This window comes from Plutella xylostella, chromosome 6 (genome assembly GCF_932276165.1).
Source record: "Plutella xylostella chromosome 6, ilPluXylo3.1, whole genome shotgun sequence".
NCBI classification, from domain to species: Eukaryota; Metazoa; Arthropoda; class Insecta; order Lepidoptera; family Plutellidae; genus Plutella; species Plutella xylostella.
This window is the reverse complement of record NC_063986.1, coordinates 6736235-6758372: the sequence shown is the minus strand read 5'-3', so window position 1 is coordinate 6758372 and position 22138 is coordinate 6736235. Positions and strand designations below refer to the sequence as shown.

The following is a 22138-nucleotide window of genomic DNA, read 5'->3' as shown; positions in this document are numbered from 1 at the left end:
TGCTTTGGAACGTCGTAACATTTATTTAAACAAATTTTAATGAACTTTTAATCTACTGCTATTTCCGGTATTATTCAAAATGCGGCTAATTGAATATGTTGCACAAATACACTTGTAATGGTAAATCTTTCTGTAATAATTTCTATAAGCAGTGTTAATGTTGAAACTCTTTTATCCGATATATTTTTGCCTGTAATGATGTATGAGTTGATTCAAATTAATCTTCACCTCATTTATTGGAATATCCAAAAAACAATGACACTAATGGGAATATCCAGTTATGAGTAAATTGTAACTTAGTTTCCTTTTGACCTACTTGCAAAATTTGGTAAGTACGTACATACTTTGCTTGCCATATTCTACTCTCCTTTATTAGTTCACAACTAGATCAACCACTCTACTAGCAAACTATTAGATTATTTACTTATCTTGTAACAAACGCGCCTGTATTCCAGATCACCCCCATCTAGTCCCGTATCGTTTGCGTTCGACGAAAGCCTCGTCGAGGACACGAGTGGCAAACTACAGCCGAACCAGCTGACAGTTGACAACCTCACCGTGGAGTGGCTGAAGGAGAAACTCACAGAATTGGAGACAAACCTGCAAGACAACCGGGAGAAACAGGCGGCTCTGCAGGGGCCCGAGATCATAGGGAACGGGGTCTGCAAGAATAATAATACCACGCTCACGAATGGAGGGATGAATGGTATTGATAGGTAAGATACTCGTACCTACGTTCTACCTCAGGATTTGAGTACACGAGGAATTTGTAGGGGTTGATAAATGGTATGCGTAGCTATTTAGCTTGTTGGGAGACGTGCAAAATTTTTTCGGAACTACGATCGCCTTTTTCATTTTTATGTATAAGATATTATGAATTACTCTTGAAAAACTATGTAGGACCCAACTTTACACTCTTTTTTTACCAATCACAGGCATTCACCACCCCCGCTACCGCTGACGATATCTGAGCCGATCAAGCTTCTTGAACTACGGGTGGCGGAGAGGAAATGCGCCAAACAAGCGGAGATGATCCGCTCTGCGCTGGCCGAGCTGGGCTGCGAGGAGGCGCCCAGCGGCTGCCCCGACCTCAGCGCCGAGGCCGTGGGCGTCGACAGTCTCGACGGCAGCTCACCTGACCACCAGGTATACCACTCTTCAAGTGTAGACATTAGCAATTGATTGAGACATTTTATGAGGCAATTGTTAATTTGTTAACCGACCCTTTCACCAGGATCGCTCGTCAATCGGCTCAAAGGCCTCCCTAGATACGCTCCGGTTGCACCTCCACTCGATTATCCCCCCGAAGCCGTTCTTCAGACTGTTCAGCCGCCCGTTCCGCCGCAAGTCGGTCCCGTCGAGCCCCGCGCTGCCGCCCAAGACTTTCCGCAGCAGCAGCGAGGGGCCTAAAGACCCGGTAAAGCCCGCAAGGCTCGTGCGCAGTAAACGCTTCACCGTGCTGCGCCGGCGCTTACGGAAGCGAGTGGACGTCTATGTGCATTGTCGTGTTAACCACCGAGGCGTGTTCAAGAGGAGACGGAACTCCAGTCATGTTTGTCTTAACAGTGTGGTGAGTGCGTGGACTATAAACGCACTCGCAGCATGGCATGGCGTACAACCGAATGCATGAAGCTTCCTCAACAATAATACAGAAGAACTTGTAGAACAATCTCCAAACGCATGTTATTGGCGGAATTGACAGTGTTAGTCACACACAGTCAGAGAGCCATAAAAACAAAATTGAATTGAATTGAACTTGTAGAACAAGTCGCTATCAATGTGAACTCCCACTTTGACCTAATTATAGCGGGCGCCTGCACCCGCCTGTTTGCGCAAACTTCGCGCCGGCACAGCTTTCCAATAGAATCAAAATAGCCGCGCGTCGCGCTAAAACTCAGTTTCAAAATCAAGGTGAAGTCGCTTGCGACGTTCCAGAAATGTTGGTTGTTGACGCTCGCGCCTCACTCTCAGCACGGGTTTACGTCAACCACATCCTGTTTTTTAACTGACTTCGCTGTAGTTTCGAGATGTAACGTGAAAGTTGTGTTGTAATTGACGATAAAGTGTGTGATGGATCCGTGGTCGCTGTACATAACACACGCAGACCTCCCACCTCCGCTCATTATCCCGCGACGGAAGAAACGCCTGAAGCAGCTCGAAGACGACTGCGGGAAGCACTGCGTAGGTCTCACCAAGCTTTGGATGTGTGTTCAATTAAATGTATAACTCCGCATGAGTGTGTGTGAATTTGAGAATTAATCCCTCAATAATTAGGTTAAGAATTCAGCCTTGCATCTGGAAATGTTTTCCGTTACCAGTGGGAGTTGAGAGTCGTTTCCAGAGTTCAAGAATAGAATATCAATGTGGATAAATTACTAACTTTCTGCGGGAGCTCTAGTTTCCCAAAACATTACTCACATAATTCAATTCTATACAAATTAGCCAAAATTGATTTATGTTGATTACCTGTAAATAAGTTACCTATTTCCTTTACATCCGAAAGTTCCCTTTCAACAGTGGCCTCCTCCTCAAGAGCAAACGAACCGTGGCTTGTCAGGCTTGTATCATCTGTATATCATTCCACTAACATCCAATCCACCCCCATTCCCCAGGTGAGCGTATCCGACACGGAACGAACACTATATAGTAGAACAAGAGAACATTGGCCTATTAACTCTTATAAGCACCTATGTCTCACCGTCTACCCCCTATTCCCCAGGTGAGCGTATCCGAGACGGAGCGAACACTAGTGGAACAGGAGTGGTTCCACGGCGTCTTACCTCGCGAGGAGGTGGTCCGGCTCCTGCGGTCCGACGGGGACTACCTGGTGCGCGAGACCACGCGCAACCAGGCGCGCCAGCTCGTGTTGTCCGTGTGCTGGGGGCAGCACAAGCACTTCATCGTGCAGACTACGCCTGAGGTATGTGAGACCCTTGTTACAAGAGAGAGTAGAGTGGCGAGACAGTATCCTCGGCTTATCCTGGACCAATGAACGACCAAGTGCTCGGCCGCGGATACTGTCTCGCCAGCTCGCCACACTACTCGTTAGGTGTAATCAGGGTTATACAGATAGGTAATTATTTACACACTACAAGTTGTAGCTGTTGCCTGCGAGCGCTGCTTCGACTTCAAATGTTTTTGTAGCAATTCCGGGATAAAAAGAAGCCTATATGTTATCCAAGGTACCAGGTATAAACCAAATTTTATCAGAATCAGTCCAGCCGTTTTCCAGCTTAATATATTTTAACGAGATCTGATTTTGTCGAACCGGAAGTGCCATTATCTAATCTTTTCTACTTCTGGTATTTACTTGCTTCTTATCTTAGGTCCAGTAAGTTGTGCATACCAAGAGTCTAAACAAAGCCAGCTTTTTATCTTCTGATAAGATTCAACCATGCCAATTGACAACATTTCAAATAAAATGCTCACTGATTTTATTTTATTTTCGACGAGATATCACAAATTTAGATGACCCGTATTTTTTAGGGTTCCGTAGCCAAAATGGCAAAAACGGAACCCTTATAGTTTCGTCATGTCCGTCTGTCCGTCTGTCCGTCTGTCCGTCTGTCACAGCCGATTTACTCGGAAACTATAAGTACTACAGTGATGAAATTTGATGGGAATATGTGTTGTATGAACCGCTACAAAAATATGACACTAAATAGTAAAAAAAAGAATTGGGGGTGGGGCCCCCCATACATGTAACTGAGGGATGAAATTTTTTTTTTCGATGTACACACGGCAATGTCAAATGGTTGGCAGGGCACACTAACGTAGTGTATGTGTGCACACTAACGTTGTCTATGTGTGCATAAACGCAGAAATCGGTTTACACACCAGTAACAAACCACACACACACACAACAGCACAAACGAGTTTGCGCGTAGGCAAACGCCCGTATACCAGCTGTGACATAAGAATATCAACCGGTAGTGTTAGTGAAATAGTTATAAAATTGATGTGAAGCAAAATTTCACTGCCTGTGTCTATACACTCCGTAGCTCATAGGTAGAATGTTAGACTAATGAAATATAGGTCGTGAGTTCGAGTCCACGGATGGTTATTTTTATTTAATTTAATTCAAATTTTGCGTTTATTTAAACGCTGTTGAGTATAAAATTAATATATTTGAAACTAACAAATGACTACAAGCTGCATAGCTGTCGACTATTTCTCTTCGCCAAAAATATATGATTCGTTCTTCATTTGAGAATTAAAACCATTCTACCCTCATACAATATGAATAAACGAAATTTGATTTTAGTTTTAGTGACAATTCACCTCTGCGTCTGCAAAGTGATTCACTTTGTGATTTGTCAATTTAATTAATTACTCTTCGCAGTCACTACTGAAAGTCACTTAACCATATTCAAAAAGGCGGAGATAATCGTATTTATATTATGAACAAAACATTACAATTAGTGAAATCGCAAGACGTTTAACGGTAAGTAACATAGAATTGCAAATATTTTATTTGACTGTTAGAATATTTGTATTTGTATAAGCTAAGTATTGGTTTTTTTTTGTTTGCAGAGGAGAACTGTTCAATTATGGGTTCACCGATACGCAGATTCGGGACATGTAGACAGTAGTCGTCTATACGGATGCATCACCACGCCATCGAGAAATCGTAGCTGCACATAGCACTGATCCGTTCTGCAGCACCCGTTCTACGGCCACAACACATAATCTATCCCTACAAACCGTACGGGTTCACTTGCGTGCTGCTGGGTTGCGGTGTCGGAGGCCGACGAAGAAAATTCTCTAACCGATCAGCAGCATCGTGCGTTTGCGACTGACTATTTTAAACTTTGATTGGTGCAACAATGTGGTGATATTTAGTGATGAAAAGTCCTTCAAGTCAGACAAGGATGGACGTAAGATATTATGGCGAAAAAGTGGTGAAAATTATAGTTATTGGGGTTAGCTCAGTAATTTTTATTTTTCCATTTGTATAAGACTTTAGTTATTTTGTTAAATACTTATTAATATTTACAATTACTTATGCCTAAGCCAATGTGTTAATGATGTTATTGTTACTGAGGTTGGAATAAGTTATCTTATTTCTAGCTAATTAACATGTTGATTCATATAACTAATGACTTGCCTATTTACTTTAGTAAAACAGCCAGTCCATCCTTTTCTGATGTTTATTATGATTTAAATCTGCTAATTGAAAATTTTCCTTATTAATATAAACTACAACTATGTTTTAAAACGAAAAAAAACAAAAACGTAACATCCTTAATGTTTATGTTACGGCAAGAATAAATTTGGTAATTTTAACACTTAATAACTTGTTTCATTTACTTTCTGTGTTGCTTTTATTCGTATATACTACAATACTATTTTAACCCTCTTAAAAAATAAATTAAATCTATAAAAAAAAACAAAAAGGAATATTGTAAGTTCAGTGGGATTTGAACCACCAAACCGATTATTGTAAGTCTTGTATCATACCAACTGAGCCATTCAATTTATTACAATGCCTTGCAAAATTTTGCTTCATATCATAAAAACAATGAATCATTGTCACTGGCACAACTACATGCTTACAATATCCGTGTGTGGGTTGCCCAGAACTAAATAATTACGTCGACGTCGCCGACACACACATACACTACCTACGTTAGTGTGCCCTGCCAACCATTTAACGTTGCCGTGTGTACATACCCGTGTGGGGTATCAATGGAAAGGTCTTTTAAAATGATATAAAGTTTTCTAAAAAACATTTTTCTTAAAGTGAACGGTTTTTGAGATATCAGCTCTCAAAGTCGTAAAAAGTATGTCCCCCCCCCTCTATTTTTATAACTACGGGGTATAAAATTCTAAAAAAAATAGAGGTGATGCATGCTAATTAACTCTTTCAACGATTTTTGGTTTGATCAAAGTATCTCTTATAGTTTTTGAGATAGGTTGATTTAACTATTTGCTGCTACGGAACCCTTTGTGCGCGAGCCCGACTCGCACTTGGCCGGTTTTTATTTCTTCATATTTCTATGTTTTAATATATTTTTTTAATTTCAAAGTTCAAAATATTTATAGTATGAATGACGTCACGTCGAGGCTTTGGATAAAAATATTTTCGTTGCCTGCCTAACCTAAAAAAAAAGTTGGATGACATTAACTTGACATGAACAAGGACCAATCAACTTCAACTTCAACTTTATTTTGTGGCAAGGACCAATCGCGAACTTCCGTCATTGACAAGGACACATAAAAGTGACAGACATTTGAGTGATGTTTGTCATTGTCATTGTCAAAGTGACATAACATGTTTGTTTTTGTTCATGTTTTAGAAGTAAAAGCGCGTTTATTTATTATGCCACATCGTGATGTCACGAATGATAATTTAGATTTTTATGTTTATCTCTGAAATAAATCAATAGAAAAATCGGAAACATTTTTTTTGTGAATATTAGAGCCATATCTCTAAATGGTTTTCGAATTTCAACTGTATTAAATTTTGAAATGTTGTCAATTATGTCAGATAGGTATGTGAACTTTCGATGGTCTGGCAGAGGCCTTATAGGTAGGTACATTCTTATTAATCCAATTCATTTAATTTATCCATACGATACTGTACATAGTCGTACAATCTACCTAGATAGGTACCTACTGCGTTAACAACAATTTACGATTGGTCTTTATTCTATTTCCGAAATCTTTATAGGTTTCGTACTAACAATAACAGTTTAAAGCCCCTTGTACGTCAGAGTTTCCATTCACTTCGGCAATTACATCAACAGGTTATAAATGCATAAACCTGATTTTGTTTACCACTTAGGAACCAAAATAATATGATGCACATTCTGTAAGTTCTCAAACTGAACTTTAAAATGATGTGTGTTAAATTATTACCCCCAAATTCATAGAGCTTTTTGACACTTTATAATAGGTTTTAAAATTTACGTTGTGTTATACGAATTTCAACTTTTTGACTGACGTAAAGAGCCGAAACTCGGGTGTTTTAAAGTCAATTTTAACCTTGTTGTAAATTTACAATACGGTCTATGAATTTGAGGGTTAATCTTTATCATATCTTTTCACTTGGTACGTGGAAACCCATGGTTATGAATTATGATAGAGACGTGTGGCATGGGGAGATTTGGGGGGCTATATACAAAGTGAATTTTATGTTATAACTAGCTGTTCCCGCGAGCTTCGCTTCGCCTTATACCAAATTTCATTCAAATCCGTTCAGTAGTTTAGGCGTGAAAGAGTAACAGACAGACAGACAGACACAGTTACTTTCGCATTTATAATATTAGTTAGGATTAGGATGATTGAGTATTGAAGAGGAAAAACGGAGGGCAGAGGAAGACATTAGGAACTTTTTGGACCCTGTCGGGCCTTCTTCCTCTATCCAATAATCACATCTAGCTAAATATAATAAATAACTCCTCAACCATGGAAGTAGAAAAAATACTACTTTTTTCTACTTCCAAGTTCCATGTCCTGAACATCATATTATTGTGGTCCCTAAGTGGTAAACAAAATCAGGTTTATGCATTTATAACTTGTTGATGTAATTGCCGAAGCGAATGCTTTTATCTTTAAGTTCGCCTGTGTATAAATTTAATAAAGCAATAAAGAATTTAATAATAATAATTCCAGGGCCACTACCGCTTCGAGGGCGCGGCGTTCCCTTCAGTAGCCGAACTCATCGCGTGGCAGCGCACGAGCGGCGTGCCCGTGACCGCGCGCTCCGGGGCGCTGCTGCGGCGCGCCGTGCCCCGGGAGAACTGGGAGCTCAATAATGATGACGTGCAGCTGTGCGATAAGATCGGACGGGTGAGTTCAACCGAAGTTTTAACTGTGCCATATTGCCGATCCGTTCTAAGTAACTACCAACTAGCATGGACCGACATCCGTTCTGACTACCAAGTAGCATGGTCCGACATCCGTTCTGACTACCAAGTAGCAGTCAGAACGAGTGCCAGGGAGAACTGGAAGCTGAATAATGATGACGTGCAGCTGTGCGATATGATCGGACGGGTGAGTTGTGGATAAATAAGAGTTTTGGTAATTAGGGAAAAGAGTTCCTACTCATTTTTAATCATCTTCAAAAAAGGAGGAGGTTCTCAATTCGTCGGTATATCTCCGCCAGTTCTGGACCGATTTTGATAATGGGTGGTCCCCTTTTAATTATGCGCTACCGTATTATTTACTTAATTCATGGTAATATTAACTGTAGATACTGTCAGCAGGAGTTACTTAAATTATAACTGACAAAATATCGAAAACTATTTTCGTACCTACCTATATAGGTTTTTGTTGCCTTATTAATTGAGCTCTTTTTTATATTGCGCAGGGCAACTTCGGCGACGTGTACAAAGCGCGGCTCAAGACGACCAACCAGGAGGTGGCCGTGAAGACATGCCGCGTGGCGCTGCCGGAGGAACAGAAGAGAACCTTCCTACAGGAGGGCCGCATACTGAAGCAGTACCAGCACCCCAACATCGTGAGGCTTATAGGCATCGCCGTGCAGAAGCAACCCATCATGATCGTCATGGAACTCGTTTCAGGTTTGTTTCACCAATCATAAATATCTTTCTATCTAATCATCACCCTATATGATTTTATAATAAGTATTTACAACAATACCCTCTACTGCCTTCTACTCATCCAACCACTAAGGGCTATTATGTCGAATAATTTGAGTTATTTATCAGAAATATACAATAAATATATTTCGTCGCCTGTACAATTTTAGCACTTCCGTAGCGCTGTTTTGTCCGAATTGGCGGTGGAACTCCTGTGGCCCCACATTATAGAGTGTAAATCATAATTAACAAACCCTTTCTCTAATTCGCAGGCGGCTCTCTACTAACATTCCTGCGCACGCGCTCCAACACTCTCAACAGCCGCTCTCTAACAGCCATGTGTCGCGACGCGGCGGCGGGCATGCGCTACCTAGAGTCCAAGAACTGCATCCACCGCGACCTGGCCGCTAGAAACTGTCTCGTCGGAGACGACAACATCGTCAAGATATCCGACTTCGGCATGTCGAGGGAGGAAGAGGAGTATATTGTGTCGGGCGGCATGAAGCAGATACCGATCAAGTGGACCGCGCCGGAGGCTTTGAATTTCGGTTAGTGGTGTTCTGTTCTTTTTGTTTTTGATGTGTGCTATGGTGCATACAAAATATGTTATAAGGAAGCTCAAAGTTTGTTCGTTACGAAAAATAAATTCTAGTTTTGAATCCAACGTCCTCATTCCAAAACCACGATAGGTAAAGGCGACCAATGCAAAGCTACATAAAAACGCGTGGCTCTGGCACATGCAAATCAACTCTGAATAACTCTAGAAGGATTAAAGATTAATAGCATATCTATAAAATAACTCTGACTAACTCTAAAAGAATTACAGATTATTATAATAATGTTTCCAGGTAAATACACGTCTCTGTGCGACGTGTGGAGCTACGGGGTGCTGGTGTGGGAGATCTTCTCGAAGGGGGACACGCCCTACGCCGGCATGAGCAACTCACGCGCCCGGGAGAAAATAGACACCGGTAAGTTTTGTATAAGTATCTTTTTTTTTAAACGTTTATTTATTGACCAGAGTATAACTTACAAAATTACATATAGGTACTCCTATCTAGTATCTAGCCTTTCAAATCTAGATACCTAATAGATATATTAATTATAGATGCTGAAAAGTCCGAATTTCGCGGTCATCAATACCTGTGTAATTCCGTTATAAATATTGAACCGTATTTGAGATGGCACACAACTTGAGCTGATCATATTAGTTCCTTACGCTCTATAGCACAGATCAGGTAGTTCTAGATACAACTTTGGCCTATAGAAGAACGCTATAGTTTTTAAAGAGCAAAACGTCTCATTTTTCTACAAGCAAATGCTCAATTGCTTATGTATGTACAAATATGTTGCAGGCTACCGCATGCCAGCTCCAGAGAACTGTCCCGAGGAAGTGTACGCGCTGATGCTGCGCTGCTGGGAGTACGAGCCGGACAAGCGCCCGCACTTCCACCAGATCTACACCATCATCGACAACATACACAACAGATAACTACCTACCCGTGTTTGAAAATATACAAAACAGATGACTCTCAATCATGGACGAACATAATGTAACTGTCGATAATAGACACCATCTCAATAGATAACTTCGTCTCCTGTTGGTGACGAGCACTAGATAGATAACTTCGTCTCCTTAGAGTGTTGGTGAGAGTAGAGCGCTTTAGAGAAGGATTAGAAAGTCAGAATAGCGCTGTTCGCTGACTGTACAGTTGATGTCACACATACAGTTGAGAATGTAGAGCTAGGATCTTGGATAATATAGTACAGTATATTGTAAAGGTACAAATAGAGTAAAATGTTCAGGTAGACACCAACAAACGATAGTTCTGCCTCAAAATAAAGAACATGATGATGATGAAATCTGAGTTACTCAATACATGTTTACAAATGATGCCAAATTGACGATGAAATTTCTGAGAACACTTGTGCAAACTGTAGAAGTTGCACATGATTTAAACTGCAGTGTAATCATAACTTTATAAATAAATATAAGTATTAAAACTTGTTTTTTAGTATTATTGGAATGCTTCACATTTTGATAGTGTTGATCTCTTTCGAATGGTACTTTTTAGCAAGTAGATAATTTAGAAATAATGTTATTATTCTATTAGGTAAGTACCTATATGTTATACAAATTATTGTAAGTAATAAAACAGAAGGACAAAAATGTACAACCAACCATGTTTTGACTGATAGTAATTTTGTCTTTTGGCCAAACGCAATATTTGTGACAAGCGCAGTTGAATTAATTGTAAATATTTAATTAGTAATAAGTATTTGTAAGATTTTTGTCTTCCAACAACTGATATATTCAGAGCATTAGATGGTCTTCCAGATGTTTGAATAGTATTATTTTATGTATTTGCTATTTATAAGACAGTAATAAAATTTAATTATTGTTATATCCATAGATATCTTAAACAGATGTATTCATATTTACGGCCATTTGTGTACTTTGATTAATTTGTATTTCATTAATTTTATAATTTGTCTAAGAGTGATGTAATATTGTTTTATTGTGATAAACTGCTGATGTATTTTGATCTGAACCTGAGGTATAATGGATGGTACATTAGATGGGTACAGTGTTTATAAAAACGGGTTTTAGTAACTCTCCGATTAATTTTTCAATAACACACCTTCTTCAATATGCTTCAGAATTTCCCATACTGACACCCTCAATTTCCCATACCCATCTAAATTGGCCACCCGATATCCATCACATTTTTATTGTTTATTGTGACTTGCTTCCATTTATTGATTGATAAGATTCTTTGCTTCGATTAATGTTTCTTGCCTACTTGTATCTGCATGAAAGTAACAAATATAAAACGTAACACAAAGTGAGATAGATTTTGTTGAGTGTCAGTAATTTTAAGTAAGTAGATACCTACCCTATGTTATGCAGATGCTCTATAGACATGACTGTACATACCATTTTTAAGAATAACGAATAAAGTGCCAGATTTTAATATTTGTTTCTCTACAACACCCTACTAACCTACAAGCAAACGCATAGTAACTTTAAATAAATTGTATATTAAGTTTAAAAATACCAACACAACCTCAATATTACAGATACAACTTGATAAGTTCATCACTGACCGCGGACGGCGTGAGAATGCCGAGATCCGTGAACAGCAGGGTTATATACGAGGGCGGCGTGTAGTCCACTAGCGGGTGTTGTTTCTGGAGATTGTTCCCCGACTTGATGACTCCGGAGAGGTACTTGAAGTCGTTGGGCAGGTCCTGCTGGTTCAGTGGGTAGGTGCGAGAGAACTTGAAGCTTTCGGTGAGCACGTAAACCGGCCGCTTTAGCTCTTGCGCCGCCATAGCCACGGTGTATGTGCCGATCTGGAAACAATTATGAGTAAATGATTTACGAATCAGCGTAGATTGACCAATTGGAGACATCAGTGACCGTTTTGTTTAGCTTCGGTCACTATTATTTTCATAATTATAATAATTATAGTCAAATATTGCTGAACTAAAGTCCATCAGTCAGTGTCACCATATTATTATCATATCAGTGACATACAGCAGAGCTAGACTAGGATATGCAACTGGGTGAGGTGAGACCAGTGAGAGGATTACCCAGTCAGGTTATCTTCAGTAGCTGACTTCCTAGGGTGCATTGGATTGGATATGTGTAAAATACATTTGATACGTCACTAGTGGTGGTTCCTTTCGTATACTCCACTACTCTAGAAGGCTGAAAGATCACATCGAGGTTGTACGAAGAACGTTGAAAGTTGAAAGACAGCTATGCACTTCTGCATAGACAGCGAAAGCTGATGGTGCTATAGTGCCCGCGGAACTAGCTGGCCGCGCCTTAGGTATGTGAGCGATGGGGCGGGGAGGCGGGGGCGCTTGTTGTCAATGTCAGTTACTACTAAGTCAAAGCGCCCCCGCCTCCCCGTCCCACCGCTCACATACCTAAGGCGCGGCCAGCTAGTTCCGCGGGCACTATAGTAACATGCGGCTACCTTGTTGATGATGCCGCCGCTCTCGGTGACCCCCTCGGCGCCCAGCAGCACCAGGTCCACCTGCTCCAGCACGTAGCCCGCCGCCGCGTCCAGGATCAGCGTCGCGTCGATGCCGGCCGCCTCGAGCTGCTTGTGCATTAGCTCGCTGAAATGAACATTAACTTAATGCTGTTGAGTGTTCACAAGTGTTCTTTACTTGTAGAAGAACACATATTTTACAAATTTCCTAATAAGTAGTTCCTAAGCTGTTAATGTTAACTATTATGAGAATTTTTCACAGGAGCATTTATTAATTCTTATATATAATCTGTATGCTCTTCAAGTAACATCACAGGATATAATTTGCATAAAGTTTGTTACTTAAAGGTTACTTATGATACTCACCCACTGTTATCAGGAGCGGACATAGTGACATACACTTGGAACCTCTTGTTTTCTTTAGCTGCCTCCAGCATGGCTTGTAGGACAACTCGAGATCGTGAATGTGTAAGTATTCTCTGAAAAAAAAATACAAGAAATTAAATTCAGATATTTAAAAAAATAATGATATGCACATTAACTATGAGTTAAGATAATCAAAATTTATAGGCAATTGTAAGAAACACCTGATTCCACATACACAATACATTTACAAACTAGTAGTATTAGATGGGACAGTGCAGGCTCAGGTCAGGTCTAACTTCAATTAAGATGTGAAGCAAGCTGAAGATCATCATTATCTTCTTAGTAGGGCTTTTACCTGCTACAGTCTACATTTAACATAGTAAATACTTACACAACCATCACTGATGAAAGGTAATGTCTGCTTAGCCACCTTGCCTCTGGCTTCTAGTAATGTGTCCAGGAATATGTGTCCTCTGTGCTTCATTATCAGTTCACACTCTTCAAAAGACTGAAATGTGAAATAAAATATGTATATCTCTATACCAATTCATTGATTTTGCTAAACTAAAGTTATATAAAAATATTGTAATGGTAAGATTTGGTCTCGTATATTATACCTATAATAAACAAATAATGCATTACTGAGAAATGAGGTCTGGAGGCATGCTGTTCATTACCTGATATGTGATTGTACATCAGGCTATGGCCTGTATAAAATAGGAAAGTCTTTGTTTTGAATTGAAATTTAGTCCACACTGCAAACTGTAGGTAGTAGGTACTAGAACACAGTGTTTATAAGCAAACAATAGTTACCTTGACATCCAGTTTGGCGAGTGTGATGAACCTCATGAACAGCTCGCAGCCGGAGTTGATGGCGGTGACGGGCTGGTTGCAGTTGCGCATGGCGTCCACCGCCAGCTGCAGGTTCAGATCTAGCTCTCTCACTGTTGCCACTGAAACATTTAGAAATAGGATTACTAATTTATCTGTTTACATGAAAATTACGTTGAAATATTTACAAAAAATAACTTCTGCAGGCAATTTCCCTAATTTATATGTAGTCTTGATGACCTACCTTTGTAGTTTTCTATCACAGTTAAAAGAGTTCGAATCGCTGCTACGCCAGCAGATACATCTTCTTCTTCTCTCATAATTTTCAGAAAAATTTCTTGCACTTCTGTAAGAATGAGTATTAAGATTACATATTAAAATTTATGATGAAATTAACAGCAAATATATTAAGGTAAGTATATCAGTTTATGCACCCACCTTCTTTCTTCATATTGAAAAATTCTTATAGAAGATAACGTAGTGAAATCTAACAAGACAAGATTGTTTAATTATTGTACCAAATATTGTGTAATTTAAGATTTGCATTAATTTGCAATGCAAGATTACACAAAATTTTTAACCTCAATTTGTTGTGTTGATCTTGTCACTTGTCAGTGTCAAACTTGAGTCAAACAAATACTGTCAAATGTCAAAATATTGATAGAAAAATGTTCGAAAGATACTATGGTGACATCAAATCATTCAATTTAATGATTCGATGAAAAAATTATATAACGAACAAGTTACGGTTCATCATCTGCATCGTTTTTTTACTTATCATCATCATATTATTTCATGATAAGATGTTATGCCTAAACCCAATGCATGCTTACTTAACTCATCGAGTTCCAACACCAGTGTTTTCTTCAGTTTTTCCTTTCTCAGCTACTACTGGCAACCTGTTTCGTCGGACCAAAGGGCTTATGGGTATCACACGCTACGTTTGCTTCATCGCTCCTCTCGATAAGTCGTCTTTATGTAACCCCAGCGTTACGATAATCGGTTCTTCGACAGTCCACTGCCACTTTATGCTTGTAGATTTGGACAGCTAGCCATGTCGGTAACCTTTGAGAAAACCCTGAGCTTAGCTGTTCCTTACCATTACCATACTTCTAGTTTAATTTAAAAGGCATGTACTTACCTACCTAACATACCGACCAACACTTGGGAGATATGGTTTCGACAATCGAAATATTACTTATACTTATTATTATAAGGTATAAGTACCTAGTACTTACTTACTATACCTAGATATACACCTACTTGAAACCTAACTACCTACCTCTGAAGCTTAGCCACAGTCAGACTCAGAGGAAATAATTACATTTGTGAAAGAAAGGTAAAGTCACGGCCGAGTCGTGTACCTGTTGTCAGCAACATACCCGATTACCCACTTGCAGACACCGAGCAGTGTACGCCAAAGAGTAAAGTAATATAGCGGGAGAAGAGAGCCCTCTTGCGGATTTTTTTGGCATACAAATTGAAAGCGCCATCTGTATTTTGTAACCAGAAACTAATGCACGCTATATTCATACCTACCTATAGTATATGTAGCACCATATTTACTGCCAGTTTCTATAACTCTACCTATCTATAACTGGTAGTTACTTTCATACGATTTTGACAGATTGTAACTTTTCATTATGTCAAAATCGTATGAAGTAGAGTAACTACCAGTTATGGATAGATAGAGTTATAGAAACCGGCAGTTATAGATTTTGAAGTAATTTAGTCTGTTTTTAATAATTCATCCACTAAACTGACCCTTAAACCCATAAAGACAAAATATTCTACAGTTGTTTAGATGGGGTTTAATTGCCAGGAAGGGCTCCGAAATTAAAAAACAGACAATACTTTGAAATTAATAAACAAAATTAAAAAAATAAGTAATTTTTTTCTCAATGATGACTTATTTTATTACTTTCTTGTTAAGAACACTATAATACCATTGAAGTAATAAGTCTGCGAAATTATATTCAAACAATAGTTCATCAACTCATCACTGAAAAAAGTAAATAAAAGATCTTTTTAGTTTTCATTTTTTATTCTTGTAATGCCGGTATTTATTATAATATGATTGGGCAGCAAGTTTTGTCTCGTCATCACCATTATATGTAATTTTACCATTTAAAATCCGATTCACCGATCTACACCAACTATATATTAAAACATTTATAGATGTGTTTAAAAAACACTTTTTCAAATTCTCTTTATGAATTGTACATTTAAAGGACATGTTTATAAATATATCAACAAACGCAATAATGTCATGCTTTATATTTTTTCTGGACATGTTGCTCTTTAGGAATGAGACGGCTATAGCTTGTATTTCCTGGAAATATTTTTCCATTTCCTCATTAGGATAGCAAAGCCACTTTTTATTTTGGTATTCTTTTGCTTGAATAAATATATTTTTATCATTGGATGCTCTGTTGTCCAAAACATTTTTTCTGCATAATTGACAATTTTTTATAACGTTACTTAAGCATTTTTTCAGGACCCAGCCACAAACATAGTTTCTTTGGCCAGAATCGGCTTCCATAGGTTGTTCAAGGCAAATTTCTTTATTGAAATTTATTTCTTGTTCCTCGGAAACATCAGGGGATTCAGGGGCTTCGATTTTTTCCTTTATAAAAAATTCTAACGTTTGGAGACACTCATTCACGTCTTCTTCGCAGTTAGCCCCTCTTGAGTGCGGCGTACTGTAGTTATTTAACATTAGTGCTTTATATGCCCCTTCAAATGCAACTGAGTTCGGTGCTACATTTCTTGCCCCATAACTCCTGATGTTCCCGAAGAAATTCTCTAATGGGTCCTGATTGAAATGTCTGGTCAACATGGCATCCAATTTATATTTACCAGACAATAATTCCCAAAGAGCCTCCATGCCTTCAATTGTTTTGATAAAATTTGTAACTGATGGTACAGTAGTTTCGGCTTTGTGGATTTTATCGGCAACATTAACTTTTTTAATAAACTTTACAGTTTTTAAAACTTCTTTCGCTTTTTTCCATAAGTGATGATGAGGCGATGACTGCTTTACAGGCCCTTTATAAATTTTGCCATTTGGCGAAATTGTCAGTGTGCTCCCATTTAGCGTGTCAAATAAATTGTCTAATAATAAAGTGATATCTATTATCTGCCGACAATCTTCAGGGAGAGCTCCTCGGGCTGTTAAATGCTCAGCCACAACAGCCATACTGTGACTGAAAATTTGTGTCGCGTGTTTCACCCGCATTTTATTAATTTTTTCTGGGTTGACATGCTCCTCTGTTATTTTGTCTAAAAGTCGAAGCTCTCCGTAAGACTTGTCGGCAGCGTATATCATTTGGAAGTATTCCCATTTTACAATTTTTTGGCTATTATTTATGGTGTAAATAAGGTCCTTCGTCAAAAGATTATTCCTTACACCCTTTATTAAATGAGGTACGTCATATAAAGGAATAATCTTTTGACCTGCTATATGCATGACCTCATTGCGCCACACTTTGCCGTTTCGTAGGTACATAGCCCGGCTTTCCTGGACCAATTCAGTAATGGCACCGACATTAACTGTGCTTTGGTCACAAACTGTGTTGACAATTATAAGACCTGATTCTACGACGTGTTTTACAACAGTTTTAATTATTTTTTTAAGTTCTATTTTGTCTAAGGCATTTGTAAAATAATATGCCACGGGTTGCTTAAAATTGCATTTTACACCCTTTACCATAAACACAAGTGCATGGTTAGCAAATCGGTCAGGTTTATTGTTAGCAAAACCTTGCATTTCATCTGTTTGTGCATTATAAGTAATATTCGCTGTCAGAGACACTTCATCAAAGATGAGACTGCATAGACGATCAGGGGCGTCTCTTTCTGCCATAGTTTTTTTAATTTTTTCAAAAATTATGGGATTGATCCCAGTGGTCAATTTAATTTGGCCTAGCAGCCGTTTCATGGCCTTTAAGTAAAGAGATAATGACAGTATTTTATCATCAATGGTGAATCGTCTACCTTTCGGTTTCTTCTTTGACTGCAGCTGCATGCGGAGGAATAGTTGAGCAGGTCTTTGCAATTTTTTTATAACTCTTTGGAAAGAGACATCTTCGGAAAACTTTTGTGCCGTTTCTAAACGTTGCTTAAATGAAGCTCCTTTTTTACGCAATCGACATATTTCGGACTGCAGGCGTCTTATTTCGAGTCGATTTGTTTTTGCTGGCTCAGGGTACAGCGGCTTTCGTTTTTGAGCACCTGAAAAATTATAAATTACATGTTACATAGATAGCAGAAAAAACATGATTCGTGAAACCTGATAAAACTCAAATCTTTGCAACTTTTTAGGAGAGCACTAATAAGTTGTTAAACCATCTAGCCAGCTATCTAATGAGTTCAGAAATAAATGTTGTTATAAAAGACAAAGTTGTACGGTCAGCTAAGGTACAAAAGTGTACAGCTACTTATGCAGCTGACTCTACCTTTATTCTGCGCTAGTGTTGTATAAAGGTGGGTCTACGCTAGACGAACCGAGCACGAGCGGAGCCATTCAGGTTTCGTCATTCACGGTGTAAAGTGTGAACGTACAACGAACCTACAACGATCACTGTCCTCGAACGCGAAGCAAAACCCTTTGTGTTCGTCAAAAAACCGACAACAGGCGGAACGCAGCCGAGCACGAACGAAATGTTCGCAGCGCGCTCGTTCGAGGCTTGTAGGTCGGTCCACACTATACGAATTGTGTTCGGCTCGTGCTCCGCTCGTGCTCGGTTCGTCTAGCGTAGACCCAGCTTTATGTTTAGATAACTTCATGTACAGTGAAACCTGGATAAGTAAGATTCCAATGGACCAACATTTTTGTCCCACTTAGATAGAGGCATTCCACTAAGACGGTATCTCAGATATCCAGGTTTTAATAATATAAATTTCATTTACAGAGGGTCTCATACTAGATGCGATTACACAAACAGGAATATTACATGTAGTCCCAGTTATAGAGGTTATGAATGTATGTATCTCAGTTATAGAGGTAAAGATATTTAAAGTTTGATTTCAATAATTTACAAGAGTTAATTAATACAAAGTTATTATCTCAGCTATAGATGTAAATACACTAGCTTTCTCAATTATAGAGGTAACATTACCATTCAAATATATCATAAGAATCCCATTTAAAGAGGTTTGCTTTGTCTCACTAACAGAGGTAATCAAGTGCTAAAGTGCCGGGACCTCAGCACGAGACCCAGATATGGAGATTTCCCACTTATCCAGATCCCATTTATCCAGGTTTCACTGTATATGTAATTTTAATATAACATATTACACCCTCGATGGGACAACATTCTACGTATATGTCCGTAGTTCGTGTATAATTATGGAAGCTATGGATAGGTAGATAAATTGATGCAGACAGAAAAATAATTATACCTTTTAATATATTTCGATTGGAGTTCACGCTGTAATTGTGCTCCCTTGTTATTGCAGATGCAATAACACCGGCGTAGGTTTCATCTGAAAAATATGTAAAATAATATTCGAATTAATATCTACATATACCTACTAATATATAAAAGATAAAAGATTTTGATTTTTGTATTGAATAAACACAAAAACAAATAATATAAAGACTGATTTCAAAAATTCTTTCACATGTGATTATACAATGTGTTGTTTCTCGAACCCGACAATCTTTAAGGATGTGATTTTATCGAGAAAACACCCCCATATGTGGGGTCAAATCTCAATATTCTACAAATGGCGGCCATTTAAAGTTTTTGATCCTTAGTTTTCATAAAAAATCATATCACGAGATTCAAACGGCTTACGGACATGAAATAAAATGCTTTTATCCGCAAAAAGTCATCTCTATCGAATAAAAATATGAAAAACTGCTAAAAAGTTACATAAAATAAGTTACAAGAACCTAATCTAGTTTTTTTGACACAAAAAAACAGCAAATATTTACATTTACTTGAATAACTTTGAAAATCGCCCCCTTTGATGGTATTTTTATGTATTTATTTAAAAGTATTTGAAATAAGCTAAACAATGATACCAAAACCGTATCTGTACGTCGAGGCAGTCGAAAATTTAGAGAATATTCTTCATTCTAGAATATTGAGATTTGACCCCACATATGGGGGTATTTTTGCTCGATGAAATTACTTGTTGAATCCCCCCTTAAAGTTTGTCGGGTTCGAAAAACAACATGTTGTAGAAACCTACATACATTATCAGCGAGTATCATGTATGTCGACAACCCGGACGAAGACGGGCAGACCAGCTTCTCCGTAAGCTTCACAATTTAAGCTTTTATAGTCAGCATCTATCTTAATATAGAATAAAGTGACTCATTGGGCATTAACACAGAGCCATAACTGCTAAACATACGCATTTGAAAGTTGGAAGGGATGTAGCTTTGGTACTTATTGTAGAGATGCACTAAGAAAGGAATCCCACGGGAATGGGAATTAACGGGAAAATCCTTAGAGGTATGAAAAATTTAAACTATAAAAAAACTTTAAGAATTCATACCTTTTGTAAGAGGAATAGAAGAGCAGGGTTGATTTCCAGTGGCGACAGTGCTAGGGATATTCGGCAGAGTATCAGATGGTCCTGAAATAACAAATGATTTTATCCACTTTATATACCTATTATAGAATAACAAAGAATTGACTTCAAAAATATACAAGAGCAATATTAATACTAAGAAATGAAATACAATTGATACAACTGAAATTGGACAGATATACGGATGGATTAGATTTTTATTTTTTATTTTTAGATAATTGTATTTTAAAATTAATACCTGTAGTAGGAAGAGAAGAGCAGGGTTGATTCTCAGTGGCGAGTGTGCTTGTGCTAGGGATATTCTGCAGAGTATGAGACGATCCTGAAATAACAAATGAAATTATCCACTTTCAGTATATTATTGAATAACAAATAATTGACTTAAAAAAAATACAAAAGTAATATTAATACAATGAAATGAAATACAATTGATACAACTGAATTTAGACAGATGTTCGGATGTTTTTTTATCGATAATTGTCTTTTAAAATTAATACCTACCTGTAGTAGGAAGAGATGGGCAGGGTTGATTCTCAGTGGCGAGTGTGCTGGTGCTAGGGATATTCTGCAGAGTATGAGACGATCCTGAAATAACAAATGAAATTATCCACTTTAAGTATATTATTGAATAACAAATAATTGACTTCAAAAATATACAAGAGTAATATTAATACAATGAAATGAAATACAATTGATACAACTTAATTTAGACAGATGTTCGGATGTTTTTTCATTTTTTTTAAATTTCGTTTTAAATGCTCATTGCCAGCTATAACATTACTTGACATTGGCAGTAATAAAATCTTTAAAAGAAGCAAAATTTCGAAACAAAATTATTTTAACTTGGTATCCTATATAAAAAGCATATCAAACAATGCCTACTATTATACTCAATTTTTATTGTGGTTTACATGTAGCAAGTTTTTAAGTTAATTTTAAATGTAATCTCATATTTATAAACTCACCGTGCAAATGCAGAGTTGGTACAGCCAAAGCATTCAAGCGTTTGTAGCGGCTTCTGTGATCATCGATGAAGTGAATGTCACAAACCATCTTCTTCTTATAATATCGATAATCTGATGATGTTTCCAGTTTCCCTCCAACAAGATTTACCCAAGCTTTGAAACGTTCAGGAAATTTGTCTGGGTTTGGAAAGTGATGCATAACAACTCCTGAAAATTTTTAATTACCAAATTAATAAAACAACATAAGGTGGAATGCAGTTTCCGATCTCTTATGTATTTGTAAACAGTAAAATATAAAATATCTTGTTAGATCATCTGATGTCAACTACCAAAAGCATGAGTAGATAGATACTAACTCAACAGTGCTATCCTGCCCCAGTATTCACTAACTCTGTGCCAATACCAACGTGAACCTTGCTTTGACATTCATTTCATTCCACCCAGCCAACATTATTAATGCCCAGAAAGTTACAATAGAGGGGATAATATTCCCAATGGTAGGTTTGATTGAACTCATTGAAGAGAGTTAGGAACATCACAAGGGTCATCTAGGTTAAGTACCTAGTTCCAGTAATGGTGCCTGTAGGACCACCAATCTGTCATTTTACTAACACTCCTATGATTTAATTATGCCTACTTGTTGAAAGTCAAAGATATGGTATGAAAAGCAATACGAAATTTAGGTACTTACCGGGTGTATACTTGCATCCAAAAGAACAAAGATGAGGCATCGTTATGAGGCTGGTAGCAGCCGAAATCACGACACAGATTTAATAAGCGTCCTTTTCGCAACAAACACAACATAAACAGCGTCCCTTTTCGTACCAAATAACGTAAACTGAAGCGTCTTTTCTCGCAAAAACTACCACTGACTTCT

The 22138-nt window shown here is 38.1% G+C and overlaps 2 protein-coding genes across 6 annotated transcripts in view; one reads left to right on the top strand and one right to left on the bottom strand.

Moving 5' to 3' along the window:
• LOC105382449 (tyrosine-protein kinase Fer) overlaps positions 1-11521 on the top strand; it is a 37313-nt gene extending 25792 nt beyond the window's left edge. For 2 of the 5 annotated variants that reach the window (XM_038119819.2, XM_048621944.1), the window contains 9 exons: positions 456-716; positions 936-1146; positions 1235-1417; positions 2720-2920; positions 7618-7794; positions 8315-8528; positions 8819-9094; positions 9395-9517; positions 9902-11521. In XM_038119819.2, the coding sequence (XP_037975747.2) occupies positions 456-716; positions 936-1146; positions 1235-1417; positions 2720-2920; positions 7618-7794; positions 8315-8528; positions 8819-9094; positions 9395-9517; positions 9902-10038 (1783 nt within the window). In that variant the 3' untranslated portion in view covers positions 10039-11521. Of the gene's footprint in view, positions 1-455; positions 717-935; positions 1147-1234; positions 1418-1789; positions 2182-2719; positions 2921-7617; positions 7795-8314; positions 8529-8818; positions 9095-9394; positions 9518-9901 lie in introns of those variants that run through there. The other 3 variants (XM_011552333.3, XM_048621945.1, XM_011552332.3) reach the window with 2 other exon arrangements.
• LOC105382450 (translation initiation factor eIF-2B subunit alpha) lies at positions 11260-14353 on the bottom strand. The gene is made up of 7 exons (XM_038119823.2): positions 14189-14353; positions 13995-14096; positions 13733-13872; positions 13311-13427; positions 12920-13032; positions 12536-12680; positions 11260-11903 (listed from the first exon to the last, which is right to left on the bottom strand). Exons 1-7 carry the CDS (start codon positions 14199-14201, stop codon positions 11622-11624), a joined length of 912 nt encoding a protein of 303 aa, XP_037975751.2. The 5' UTR covers positions 14202-14353; the 3' UTR covers positions 11260-11621.
• Positions 14354-22138: the final 7785 nt, after the last annotated feature.

Bases quoted from the DNA above. Each gene is read 5' to 3' on its own strand.
- LOC105382450 (XM_038119823.2), bottom strand. The intron at 13,033-13,310 runs GTAAGTATTTAC...TTTTTTTTTCAG, and splicing joins CTTTCATCAGTGATGGTTGT to AGAATACTTACACATTCACG. The intron at 11,904-12,535 runs GTAGCCGCATGT...AATTGTTTCCAG, and splicing joins GCGGCGGCATCATCAACAAG to ATCGGCACATACACCGTGGC.